The sequence below is a fragment of the Oncorhynchus clarkii genome, chromosome 23 (genome assembly GCF_045791955.1).
Source record: "Oncorhynchus clarkii lewisi isolate Uvic-CL-2024 chromosome 23, UVic_Ocla_1.0, whole genome shotgun sequence".
In the NCBI taxonomy this organism is placed as follows: domain Eukaryota; kingdom Metazoa; phylum Chordata; class Actinopteri; order Salmoniformes; family Salmonidae; genus Oncorhynchus; species Oncorhynchus clarkii.
Window position 1 is genome coordinate 60,690,739 of NC_092169.1, and position 14,059 is coordinate 60,704,797.

The window sequence follows — 14,059 nt, forward strand, 5'->3', positions numbered from 1 at the left end:
TCATATAAACAGGAATGATGCTACTGTAAAAGCTAATGGGGGTCATATAAACAGGAATGATGCTACTGTAAAAGCTAATGGGGATCATATAAACAAACATGATGCTACTGTAAAAGCTAATGGGGATCATATAAACAGGAATGATGCTACTGTAAAATTATGCTACTGTAAAAGCTAATGGGGGTCATATAAACAGGAATGATGCTACTGTAAAAGCTAATAGGGGATCATAAAAACAAACAGGGGGACATTGTATCCAAAGCCCCTGAGAAAAGATGAACTGACAAGACAACCAACTGGATTGACATCCTCCCTCCAACGGATGATTCATACAAGGGCTTATAACAGTGAACTACGATGTCATCAAATCAAATGTATTTACAAAGCCCTTCTTACATCAGCTGATATCTCAAAGTGCTGTACAGAAACCCAGCCTAAAACCCCAAACAAATCAAATGTATTTATAAAGCCCTTCTTACATCAGCTGATATCTCAAAGTGCTGTACAGAAACCCAGCCTAAAACCCCAAACAAATCAAATGTATTTATATAGCCCTTCGTACATCAGCTGATATCTCAAAGTGCTGTACAGAAACAATGCAAGCAATGCAGGTGTAGAAGCACGGTGGCTGGGAAAAACTCCCTAGAAAGGCCAAAACCTAGGAAGAAACCTAGAGAGGAACCAGGCTATGAGGGGTGGCCCAAACAGCAAGCAATGCAGCTGTAGAAGCACGGTGGAAAAACTCCCTAGAAAGGTATTTTATTTAGTTACTTGACTGAACCTTTATTTTGACATGGTGTCATGTGGAGACCAAGATCTCTTCTACAAATGAAAGATAAACACATCAAATACAAAAGGCAAAAAAAGAAATAAACAACACAATCATAGAAACCACACAAATTCATCACTGCTCGCTGATGTCCCTTGTCGTGGAAATTCCCTGTATTTACCAAAATCATGAGAGAGCAAACCACACACAAGTCAGAGTTATCATGAAGTCCATCTTTAATTATATGAACTCCATCACAACCCTGTGACTCTCAGATCAATTCAGTGTCTATAAATGAATTCTCTGAGAGTGCTTACAAAACAGTTCTTAGTATCATTTATAGCCAAGACACGCCCATCTCAACTCACATGACGAATAACAGATCTTAGGAACATTTCACCAAAAAACTTTTACTTGAAAAAGGAGTATACCATAGCTAGATAGCATTAGCTATGAATTATTGTTCAGTTGGTCTCCGAAACGAAGTACTTATCTCGTTCTTGGTACCACTTGGGACCAAAACATTACCTCATCCAATGGCATATATCAATTGTCAATTCTAGATACTCCCATATCAAATACAACCCCTCCTGGACAAGCTCACGGAGAGGAGTGACTGGCACACAAACATTGTGGACCTGACCTCTCCGCTCTCTGGGCCCCAAGTAATTTTTCACACATAAGCATACTTATAAACATTTATAAAACATCTTATTTATCAATGTTACCTCAAGAATTCTGATTCTGCCACAACACCCTGCACATTGGTCTTATCTAATGTCATGTCTGGGACAGAGGCTTCCCGCTGTCTGGTCCAGAGACAGGCTAACCAGTCCTCTTTCCACCTGCAGCGTTCCTCTCTAATGCCTCTCCTCTCTCCACCTGCAGGGTTCCTCTCTAATGCCTCTCCTCTCTACCCCTGCAGGGTTCCTCTCCTCTCTCCCCCTGCAGGGTTCCTCTCCTCTCTCCACCTGCAGGGTTCCTCTCCTCTCTCCACCTGCAGGGTTCCTCTCTAATGCCTCTCCTCTCTCCCCCTGCAGGGTTCCTCTCCTCTCTCCCCCTGCAGGGTTCCTCTCCTCTCTCCCCCTGCAGGGTTCCTCTCCTCTCTCCACCTGCAGGGTTCCTCTCCTCTCTCCACCTGCAGGGTTCCTCTCTAATGCCTCTCCTCTCTCCCCCTGCAGGGTTCCTCTCCTCTCTCCCCCTGCAGGGTTCCTCTCCTCTCTCCCCCTGCAGGGTTCCTCTCTAATGCCTCTCCTCTCTCCCCCTGCAGGGTTCCTCTCCTCTCTCCCCCTGCAGGGTTCCTCTCCTCTCTCCCCCTGCAGGGTTCCTCTCTAATGCCTCTCCTCTCTCCCCCTGCAGGGTTCCTCTCCTCTCTCCCCCTGCAGGGTTCCTCTCCTCTCTCCCCCTGCAGGGTTCCTCTCCTCTCTCCACCTGCAGGGTTCCTCTCTAATGCCTCTCCTCTCTCCACCTGCAGGGTTCCTCTCCTCTCTCCACCTGCAGGGTTCCTCTCCTCTCTCCACCTGCAGGGTTCCTCTCCTCTCTCCACCTGCAGGGTTCCTCTCTAATGCCTCTCCTCTCTCCACCTGCAGGGTTCCTCTCTAATGCCTCTCCTCTCTCCACCTGCAGGGTTCCTCTCCTCTCTCCACCTGCAGGGTTCCTCTCCTCTCTCCACCTGCAGGGTTCCTCTCCTCTCTCCACCTGCAGGGTTCCTCTCCTCTCTCCACCTGCAGGGTTCCTCTCTAATGCCTCTCCTCTCTCCACCTGCAGGGTTCATGATCGGCGGGGACGTGCTGAGGCTGCTCCATGGTCACATGGATGAATGTCTGACAGTGCCGTCGGGAGAACATGGGGAGGAGCAGCGCAGGTACGTGGTTGACTAGGAGATATCATTCATCTATGATGACAGACGTTAGGGGGAGGAGTAGCCCAGGTACGTGGTTGACTAGGAGATATCCTTCATCTATGATGACAGACGTTGGGGGGAGGAGCAGCCCAGGTACGTGGTTGACTGGGGGATATCCTTCATCTATGATGACAGACGTTAGGGGGAGGAGCAGCCCAGGTACGTGGTTGACTAGGAGATATCCTTCATCTATGATGACAGACGCTAGTCCTTGAAATATCCTTTACCATATCATTTATAATCATCTGTGTATCTATAGACTGTTACCTGCTGTCCAACTGATCTACAGTCGTGGCCAAAAGTTTTGAGAATGACACAAATATTAATTTTCACAAAGTCTGCTGCCTCAGTTTGTATGATGGCAATTTGCATATACTCCAGAATGTTTTGAAGAGTGATCAGATGAATTGCAATTAATTGCAAAGTCACTGTTTGCCATGCAAATGAACTGAATCCCCCAAAAACATTTCCACTGCATTTCAGCCCTGCCACAAAAGGACCAGCTGACATCATGTCAGTGATTCTCTCGTTAACACAGGTGTGAGTGTTGACGAGGACAAGGCTGGAGATCACTCTGTCATGCTGATTGAGTTTGAATAACAGACTGGAAGCTTCAAAAGGAGGGTGGTGCTTGGAATCATTGTTCTTCCTCTGTCAACCATGGTTACCTGCAAGGAAACACGTGCTGTCATCATTGCTTTGCACAAAAAGGGCTTCACAGGCAAGGATATTGTTGCCAGTAAGATTGCACCTAAATCAACCATTTATCGGATCATCAAGAACTTCAAGGAGAGCGGTTCAAAGTCCAGCAAGCGCCAGGACCATCTCTTAAAGTTGATTCAGCTGCGGAATCGGGGCACCCCCAGTACAGAGCTTGCTCAGGAATGGCAGCAGTAAGGTGTGAGTGCATCTGCACGCACAGTGAGGCGAAGACATTTGTAGTATGGCCTGGTGTCAAGAAGGGCAGCAAAGAAGCCACTTCTCTCCAGGAAAAACATCAGGGACAGACTGATATTCTGCAAAAGGTACAGGGATTGGACTGCTGAGGACTGGGGTGAAGTCATTTTCTCTGATGAATCCCCTTTCCGATTGTTTGGGGCATCCGGAAAGAAGCTTGTCCGGAGAAGACAAGGTGAGCGCTACCATCAGTCCTGTGTCATGCCAACAGTAAAGCATCCTGAGACCATTCATGTGTGGGGTTGCTTCTCAGCCAAGGGAGTGGGCTCACAGCCATGAATAAAGAATGGTACCAACACATCCTCCGAGAGCAACTTCTCCCAACCATCCAGGAACAGTTTGGTGATGAACAATGCCTTTTCCAGCATGATGGAGCACCTTGCCATAAGGCAATAGTGATAACTAAGTGGCTCGAGGAACAAAACATCGCCAGTCCATCGCCAGGAAACCCCCCAGACCTTAATCCCATTGAGAACTTGTGGTCAATCCTCAAGAGGCAGGTGGACAAACAAAAACCCACAAATTCTGACCAACTCCAAGCATTGATTATGCAAGAATGGGCTGCCATCAGTCAGGATGTGGCCCAGAAGTTAATTGACAGCATGCCAGGGCGGATTGCAGAGGTCTTGACAAAGTAGGGTCAACTCTGCAAATATTGACTCTTTGCATCAACTTCATGTAATTGTCAATAAAAGCCTTTGACACTTATGAAATGCTTGTAATTATACTTCAGTATCCATAGTAACATCTGACAAAAATATCTAAAGACACTGAAGCAGCAAACTTTGTGGAAATTAATATTTGTGTCATTCTCAAAACTTTTGGCCACGACTGTACAGTTACAGCAACTATAGTTGAACAAGACCATCACAGTATAGCCTGGTTTAACAGACCATCACAGTATAGCCTGGTTTAACAAGACCATCACAGTATAGCCTGGTTTAACAGACCATCACAGTATAGCCTGGTTTAGCAGACCATCACAGTATAGCCTGGTTTAACAGACCATCACAGTATAGCCTGGTTTAACAGACCATCACAGTATAGCCTGGTTTAACAGACCATCACAGTCTAGCCTGGTTTAACAGACCATCACAGTATAGCCTGGTTTAACAGACCATCACAGTATAGCCTGGTTTAACAGACCATCACAGTATAGCCTGGTTTAACAGACCATCACAGTATAGCCTGGTTTAACAGGACCATCACAGTATACATTGTCAGTGTGATCAGGACTGTCAGGACTGTCAGTGTGGTCAGGACTGTGATCAGGACTGTCAGTAGGGTCAGGACTGTCAGTGTGGTCAGGACTGTGGTCAGGACTGTCAGTGTGATCAGGACTGTCAGTGTGGTCAGGACTGTCAGTGTGGTCAGGACTGTCAGTAGGGTCAGGACTGTCAGTGTGATCAGGACTGTCAGTGCGGTCAGGACTGTCAATAGGGTCAGGACTGTCAGTGTGATCAGGACTGTCAGTGTGATCAGGACAGTGGTCAAGACTGTCAGTAGGGTCAGGACTGTCAGTGTGATCAGGACTGTCAGTGTGATCAGGACTGTGGTCAGGACTGTCAGTGTGGTCAGGACTGTCAGTGTGATCAGGACTGTGGTCAGGACTGTCAGTGTGGTCAGAACTGTCAATGTGGTCAGGACTGTCAGTAAGGTCAGGACTGTCAGTGTGGTCAGGACTGTCAGTGTGGTCAGGACTGTCAGTGTGGTCAGGACTGTCAGTGTGGTCAGGACTGTCAGTAGGGTCAGGACTGTCAGTGTGATCAGGACTGTGGTCAGGACTGTCAGCAGGGTCAGGACTGTCAGTGTGATCAGGACTGTCAGTGTGATCAGGACTGTGGTCAGGACTGTCAGCAGGGTCAGGACTGTCAGTGTGATCAGGACTGTCAGTGTGGTCAGGACTGTGGTCAAGACTGTCAGTGTGATTAGGACTGTCATTGTGGTCAGGACTGTCAGTGTGGTCAGGACTGTCAGTGTGGTCAGGACTGTCAGTGTGGTCAGGACTGTCAGTGTGATCAGGACTGTCAGTAGGGTCAGGACTGTCACTGTGATATGGACTGTGGTCAGGACTGTCAGTGTGGTCAGGACTGTCAGTAGGGTCAGGACTATCAGTGTGGTCAGGACTGTGGTCAGGACTGTCAGTAGGGTCAGGACTGTCAGTGTGGTCAGGACTGCCAGTGTGATCAGGACTGTCAGTGTGGTCAGGACTGTCAGTGTGATCAGGACTGTGGTCAGGACTGTCAGTGTGGTCAGGACTGTCAGTGTGGTCAGGACTGTCAGTGTGATCAGGACTGTGGTCAAGACTGTCAGTAGGGTCAGGACTGTCAGTGTGGTCAGGACTGTGGTCAGGACTGTCAGTAGGGTCATGACTGTCAGTGTGATCAGGACTGTGGTCAGGACTGTCAGTAGGGTCTGGACTGTCAGTGTGATCAGGACTGTGGTCAAGACTGTCAGTAGGGTCTGGACTGTCAGTGTGGTCAGGACTGTCAGTGTGATCAGGACTGTGGTCAAGACTGTCAGTAGGGTCAGGACTGTCAGTGTGGTCAGGACTGTGGTCAGGACTGTCAGTAGGGTCAGGACTGTCAGTGTGATCAGGACTGTGATCAGGACTGTCAGTAAAGCAGCAGGGTAAACATCATCGATCCTCTGTTGTTTGATAGGACGTCAATGCAGCAGAGCATGCTGGGATGAAGGGCTCTAGGAGAGCTGCTCTCACACAGGAATAAAAGTCGGCTTTTACCCAAAGTGTAATGTTTGTACGCAGTGTGTGTGTGTGTGTGTGTGTGTGTGTGTGTGTGTGTGTGTGTGTGTGTGTGTGTGTGTGTGTGTGTGTGTGTGTGTGTGTGTGTGTGTGTGTGTGTGTGTGTGTGTGTGCGTTTTCCTTGGATGCAGAAGTGTGTGGGCTTACCTTCAAAGTAGGGCATCCACTGTTCTGCTTCAAAGAAGAGAACAGAGTAGGTAGTTCTACTCTTTAGGGAGGGAGAGAGAGAGGGAGATGGAAAGAGGGAGGGATGGAGGGAGGGAAAAGAGGGAGGGAGGGAGGGAGGGAGATGGATGGAGGGAGAGAGGGAGGGAGATGGAAAGAGGGATGGATGGAGGGAAGGAGATAGAGAGGGAGATGGAAAGAGGGATGGATGGAGGGAGAGAGAGAGGTATGTAGGTAGGGAGGGAGGGAGGGAGGGAGGGAGGGAGGGAGGGAGGGAGGGATGGTTGGAGGGAGAGAGAGATGGAGATGGAAAGAGGGATGGATGGAGGGAGAGAGAGAGGTAGGTAGGGAAGGAGAGAGAGAGAGAGAGAGAGAGATGGAAAGAGGGATTGTGAAGAAGTGGGATGGAGGGAGGGAGTGATGGATGGAGAGAGGGATGGAGGGAGGGAGGGATGATGGAGGGAGGGAGAGAGGTAGGGAGGGAGAGAGATGGGTGGAGGGAGGGAGGGATGATGGAGGGAGGGAGAGAGGGAGAGGTAGGGATGGAGGGAGAGAGATGGATGGAGGGAGAGAGAGGTAGAGAGGGAGAGAGATGGAAAGAGGGATTGAGAAGAAGTGGGATGGAGGGATGGATGAAGGGAGGGAGGGAGAGAGGTAGGGAGAGAGAGGTAGTAGGGGGGGAGATATGGATGGAGGGAGGGAAGAATGATGGAGAGAGGGAGAGAGAGGTAGGGAGGGAGGGATGATGGGAGAGAGGGAGAGAGAGAGGTAAGGAGGGAGGGATGATGGAGGGAGTGAGAGAGATGGATGGAGGGAGTGAGAGAGATGGATGGAGGGAGGGAGAGAGATGGATGGAGGGAGAGAGAGGGAGGGAGAGAGATGGATGGAGGGAGGGATGATGGATGGAGGGAGGGAGAGAGAGGGAGAGAGAGGTAGGGAGAGGTAGGGAGGGAGAGAGAGAGAGGTAGGGAGAGAGAGAGAGAGAGAGGGAGAGAGATGGATGGATGGATGGATGGACAAAGGTACACTGCCTAGCTCTTAGCAGCCTGAAATATACATTTCCTCCAGAGGATCAGTTTCACCTGGCCTCCCTGGACCTCCTGTCAACGTTAAACACACTTCAGCAGCCTCTGTCCTCGTTATTGAAGAACCTCTACCCCAAACCATCTGTGGGAAGTTAAAGGCATTGCACATATCCGGAAAGGATTGTCTCAAGTCATGGTGCCTTTGGATGTTAAATAGAAGGTTGTTATGTAATGTACGTAGTTATCCAGTACACTACCTACTGAACCTGTTAACCCCTCCTGGTATGGACCTACTGAACCTGTTAAACCCTCCTGGTATGGACCTACTGAACCTGTTAAACCCTCCTGGTATGGACCTACTGAACCTGTTAAACCCTCCTGCTATGAACCTGTTAAACCCTCCTGGTATGGACCTACTGAACCTCCTGACCTCTCCTGGTATGGACCTACTGAACCTGTTAAACCCTCCTGGTATGGACCTACTGAACCTGTTAAACCCTCCTGGTATGGACCTACTGAACCTGTTAAACCCTCCTGGTATGGACCTACTGAACCTGTTAAACCCTCCTGCTATGGACCTACTGAACCTGTTAAACCCTCCTGGTATGGACTTGTCAAACCCTCCTGGTATGAACCTACTGAACCTGTTAACCCTTCCTGGTATGAACCTACTGAACCTGTTAAACCCTCCTGGTATGGACCTGTCAAACCCTCCTGGTATGAACCTACTGAACCTGTTAACCCCTCCTGGTATGAACCTACTGAACCTGTTAAACCCTCCTGGTATGGACCTACTGAACCTGTTAAACCCTCCTGGTATGGACCTACTGAACCTGTTAACCCCTCCTGGTATGAACCTACTGAACCTGTTAAACCCTCATGTTATGGACCTACTGAACCTGATAACCCCTCCTGGTATGAACCTACTTAACCTGTTAAACCCTCCTGGTATGAACCTACTGAACCTGTTAAACACTCCTGGTATGAACCTACTGAACCTGTTAAACCCTCCTGGTATGGACCTACTGAACCTGTTCAACCCTCCTGGTATGAACCTGTTAACCCCTCCTGGTATGGACCTACTGAACCTGTTAAACCCTCCTGGTATGGACCTACTGAACCTCCTGACCTCTCCTGGTATGGACCTACTGAACCTGTTAAACCCTCCTGGTATGGACCTACTGAACCTGTTAAACCCTCCTGGTATGGACCTACTGAACCTGTTAAACCCTCCTGGTATGGACCTATTAACCCCTCCTGGTATGGACCTACTGAACCTGTTAAACCCTCTTGGTATGAACCTGTTAAACCCTCCTGGTATGGACCTACTGAACCTGTTAAACCCTCCTGGTATGAACCTATTAACCCCTCCTGGTATGGACCTACTGAACCTGTTAAACCCTCTTGGTATGAACCTGTTAAACCCTCCTGGTATGGACCTACTGAACCTGTTAACCCCTCCTGGTATGGACCTACTGAACCTGTTAAACCCTCCTGGTATGGACCTACTGAACCTGTTAAACCCTCCTGGTATGGACCTACTGAACCTGTTAAACCCTCCTGGTATGAACCTACTGAACCTGTTAAACCCGCCTGCTATGAACCTGTTAAACCCTCCTGGTATGGACCTACTGAACCTGTTAACCCCTCCTGGTATGAACCTGTTAAACCCTCCTGGTATGAACCTACTGAACCTGTTAAACCCTCCTGGTATGGACCTACTGAACCTGTTAAACCCTCCTGGTATGGACCTACTGAACCTGTTAAACCCTCCTGGTATGAACCTACTGAACCTGTTAAACCCTCCTGGTATGAACCTACTGAACCTGTTAAACCCTCCTGGTATGAACCTACTGAACCTGTTAAATCCTCCTGTTTTGCCCTACTGAACCTGTTAAACCCTCCTGGTATGGACCTACTGAACCTGTTAAACCCTCCTAGTATGAACCTACTGAACCTGTTAAACCCTCCTGGTATGGACATACTGAACCTGTTAAACCCTCCTGGTATGAACCTACTGAACCTGTTAAACCCTCCTGTTATGCCCTACTGAACCTGTTAAACCCTCCTGTTATGAACCTACTGAACCTGTTAAACCCTCCTGGTATGGACCTACTGACCCTGTTAAACCCTCCTGTTCAGCCTTACTGAACCTGTTAACCCCTCCTGGTATGAACCTACTGAGCCTGTTAATCCCTCCTGGTATGAACCTACTGAACCTGTTAAACCCTCCTGGTATGGACCTACTGAACCTGTTAAACCCTCCTGGTATGAACCTACTGAGCCTGTTAAACCCTCCTGGTATGGACCTACTGAACCTGTTAAACCCTCCTGGTATGAACCTACTGAGCCTGTTAAACCATCCTGGTATGAACATGTTAAACCCTCCTGGTATGGACCTACTGAACCTGTTAAACCCTCCTGGTATGGACCTACTGAACCTGTTAAACCCTCCTGGTATGAACCTACTGAACCTGTTAAACCCTCCTGGTTTGAACCTCCTGAACCTGTTAAACCCTCCTGGTATGAACCTGTTAAACCCTCCTGGTATGAACCTACTGAACCTGTTAAACCCTCCTGGTATGAACATGTTAAACCCTCCTGGTATGAACCTACTGAACCTGTTAACCCCTCCTGGTATGAACATGTTAAACCCTCCTGGTATGAACCTACTCGACCTGTTAAATCCTCCTGGTATGAACCTACTAAACCTTCTGGAGGCCTAGATACTGCCCTCACTATCCACTACTGCAGGCCTAGATACTGCCCTCACTATACACTGCTGCAGGCCTAGATACTGCCCTCACTATGTACTACTGTAGGCCTTGATACTGCCCTCACTATACACTACTGCAGGCCTAGATACTGCCCTCACTATACACTGCTGCAGGCCTAGATACTGCCCTCACTATGTACTACTGTAGGCCTTGATACTGCCCTCACTATCCACTACTGCAGGCCTAGATACTGCCCTCACTATCCACTGCTGTAGGCCTAGATACTGCCCTCACTATACACTACTGCAGGCCTATATACTGCCCTCACTATACACTACTGGAGGCCTAGATACTGCCCTCACTATCCACTACTGCAGGCCTAGATACTGCCCTCACTATACACTACTGGAGGCCTAGATACTGCCCTCACTATCCACTACTGCAGGCCTAGATACTTCCCTCACTATACACTACTGCAGGCCTAGATACTGCCCTCACTATCCACTACTGCAGGCCTAGATACTGCCCTCACTATACACTACTGCAGGCCTAGATACTGCCCTCACTATACACTACTGTAGGCCTAGATACTGCCATCACTATACACTGCTCCAGGCCTAGATACTGCCCTCACTATACACTACTGCAGGCCTAGATACTGCCCTCACTATACACTACTGTAGGCCTAGATACTGCCCTCACTATACACTGCTCCAGGCCTAGATACTGCCCTCACTATACACTACTGCAGGCCTAGATACTGCCCTCACTATACACTACTGTAGGCCTAGATACTGCCCTCACTATACACTACTGCAGGCCTAGATACTGCCCTCACTATACACTACTGTAGACCTAGATACTGCCCTCACTATACACTACTGCAGGCCTAGATACTGCCCTCACTATCCACTGCTGCAGGCCTAGATACTGCCCTCACTATCCACTACTGTAGGCCTAGATACTGCCCTCACTATCCACTACTGTAGTCCTAGATACTGCCCTCACTATACACTACTGCAGGCCTAGATACTGCCCTCACTATCCACTACTGTAGTCCTAGATACTGCCCTCACTATCCACTACTGTAGTCCTAGATACTGCCCTCACTATCCACTACTGTAAGCCTAGATACTGCCCTCACTATCCGCTGATGTAGGCCTAGATACTGCCCTCACTATCCACTACTGTAGTCCTAGATACTGCCCTCACTATCCACTACTGTAAGCCTAGATACTGCCCTCACTATCCACTACTGTAGGCCTAGATACTGCCCTCACTATCCACTACTGTAGTCCTAGATACTGCCCTCACTATCCACTACTGCAGGCCTAGATACTACCCTCACTATACACTACTGCAGGCCTAGATACTGCCCTCACTATCCACTGCTGTAGGCCTAGATACTGCCCTCACTATCCACTACTGTAGGCCTAGATACTGCCCTCACTATCCACTACTGTAAGCCTAGATACTGCCCTCACTCTCCACTACTGTAGTCCTAGATACTGCCCTCACTATCCACTACTGTAAGCCTAGATACTGCCCTCACTATCCACTACTGTAGGCCTAGATACTGCCCTCACTATCCACTACTGTAAGCCTAGATACTGCCCTCACTCTCCACTACTGTAGTCCTAGATACTGCCCTCACTATCCACTACTGTAAGCCTAGATACTGCCCTCACTATCCACTACTGTAGGCCTAGATACTGCCCTCACTATCCACTACTGTAGTCCTAGATACTGCCCTCACTATCCACTACTGCAGGCCTAGATACTGCCCTCACTATCCACTACTGTAAGCCTAGATACTGCCCTCACTATACACTACTGCAGGCCTAGATACTGCCCTCACTATCCACTACTGCAGGCCTAGATACTGCCCTCAGTATCCACTACTGCAGGCCTAGATACTGCCCTCACTATCCACTACTGCAGGCCTAGATACTGCCCTCACTATCCACTACTGCAGGCCTAGATACTGCCCTCACTATCCACTACTGTAGGCCTAGATACTGCCCTCACTATCCACTACTGCAGGCCTAGATACTGCCCTCACTATCCACAGAGAAACACAGCAGAAGAACCTGGAAGGATATGAAATAAGTTGCCCATAGATGTTCCTGTCGTATTCATCCATACCAAGGTGAAGTGTGTAATGTGTGAATATGTGCTTGATGAGGACATCAGCAGCAGGCTCTTATTTCTCAGGGATACAGACCAGTGTAATGGTCTGGTCTGTGGTGGAAGCATGGCTGATAACCACCTCCACCCCCCCCCCCCCACTCACTTCTCTTTTCTTCCCCAGGACGGTGCACTACGAGGGGGGAGCTGTGTCCATCCACGCCCGCTCCCTCTGGAGACTGGAGACCCTACGAGTGGCGTAAGTTGAACGACACATCTATCTCGCCTCCGTATGACAATGCCGACCTGTCAACACTAGACTCTATATACTATAAGGGTTCAGGACCAGACCCTGCTGCAGACACTAGACTCTATAGACTATAAGGGTTCAGGACCAGTCCCTGCTGCAGACACTAGACTCTATAGACTATAAGGGTTCAGGACCAGTCCCTGCTGCAGACACTAGACTCTATAGACTATAAGGGTCCAGGGCCAGACCCTGCTGCAGACACGGGAGAGGGGGGGGGGGGGGGGGGGGGGTTGTCAACACTAGACTCTATAGACTATAAGTGTCCAGGGCCAGACCCTGCTGCAGTCAAGGGGGGGTTGTCAACACTAGACTCTATAGACTATAAGTGTCCAGGGCCAGACCCTGCTGCAGACACTAGACTCTATAGACTATAAGGGTTCAGGACCAGACCCTGCTGCAGACACGGTTAAGTAAAGGGAGCAGGCAAGAGAATGGTTGTGGACAGGCAAAAAGGTCCAAACCAGATCAGAGTCCAGGAGGTACAGACTGGTCAGGCAGACAGTCAGGCAGACTGGTCAGGCAGGCTCGAGGTCAGGGCAGGCAGACTGGTCAGGGCAGGCAGACTGGTCAGGCAGACTGGTCAGGCAGACTGGTCAGGCAGGCTCGAGGTCAGGGCAGGCAGACTGGTCAGGGCAGGCAGACTGGTCAGGCAGACTGGTCAGGGCAGGCAGACTGGTCAGGCAGACTGGTCAGGCAGACTGGTCAGGCAGGCTTGAGGTCAGGGCAGGCAGACTGGTCAGGCAGACTGGTCAGGCAGGCTCGAGGTCAGGGCAGGCAGACTGGTCAGGCAGGCAGAGAGAATAGCAAAGGCAGGAGCATGGGAAAAACATGCTGGTTGACTTGAAAGAGACAAGACAAACTGGCACAGAGAGACAGGAAACACAGGGATAACTACACTGGTACAGAGAGACAGGAAATACAGGGATAAATACACTGGCACAGAGAGACAGGAAACACAGGGATAAATACACTGGCACAGAGAGACAGGAAACACAGGGATAAATACACTGGTACAGAGAGACAGGAAACACAGGGATAAATACACTGGCACAGAGAGACAGGAAACACAGGGATAAATATAAATGTAATATTATTACTCTATAGACACTGTAATATTATCCCTCTACAGAGACCATTAACTCTCTGACCCCAGCAGTGTAGATCGGGGAGATGTCTCCGTGAGAGGGCAGGGAGATGTCTCCGTGAGAGGGCAGGGAGATGTCTCCGTGAGAGGGCAGGGAGATGTCTCCGTGAGAGGGCAGGGAGATGTCTCCGTGAGAGGGCATGGTATTGACTCCTTTTAGACCCTGTATCCTGACCTG

General features: G+C 49.4%; 1 protein-coding gene across 1 annotated transcript in view; it reads left to right on the forward strand.

The window, feature by feature from the left end:
- LOC139381183 (ryanodine receptor 2-like) overlaps positions 1 to 14,059 on the forward strand; it is a 497,608-nt gene that overhangs the window by 198,486 nt on the left and 285,063 nt on the right. The window contains exons 8-9 of the mRNA XM_071124606.1: positions 2,537 to 2,633; positions 12,612 to 12,686. Coding sequence (XP_070980707.1) covers positions 2,537 to 2,633; positions 12,612 to 12,686 — 172 coding nt within the window. The remainder of the gene's footprint in view (positions 1 to 2,536; positions 2,634 to 12,611; positions 12,687 to 14,059) is intronic.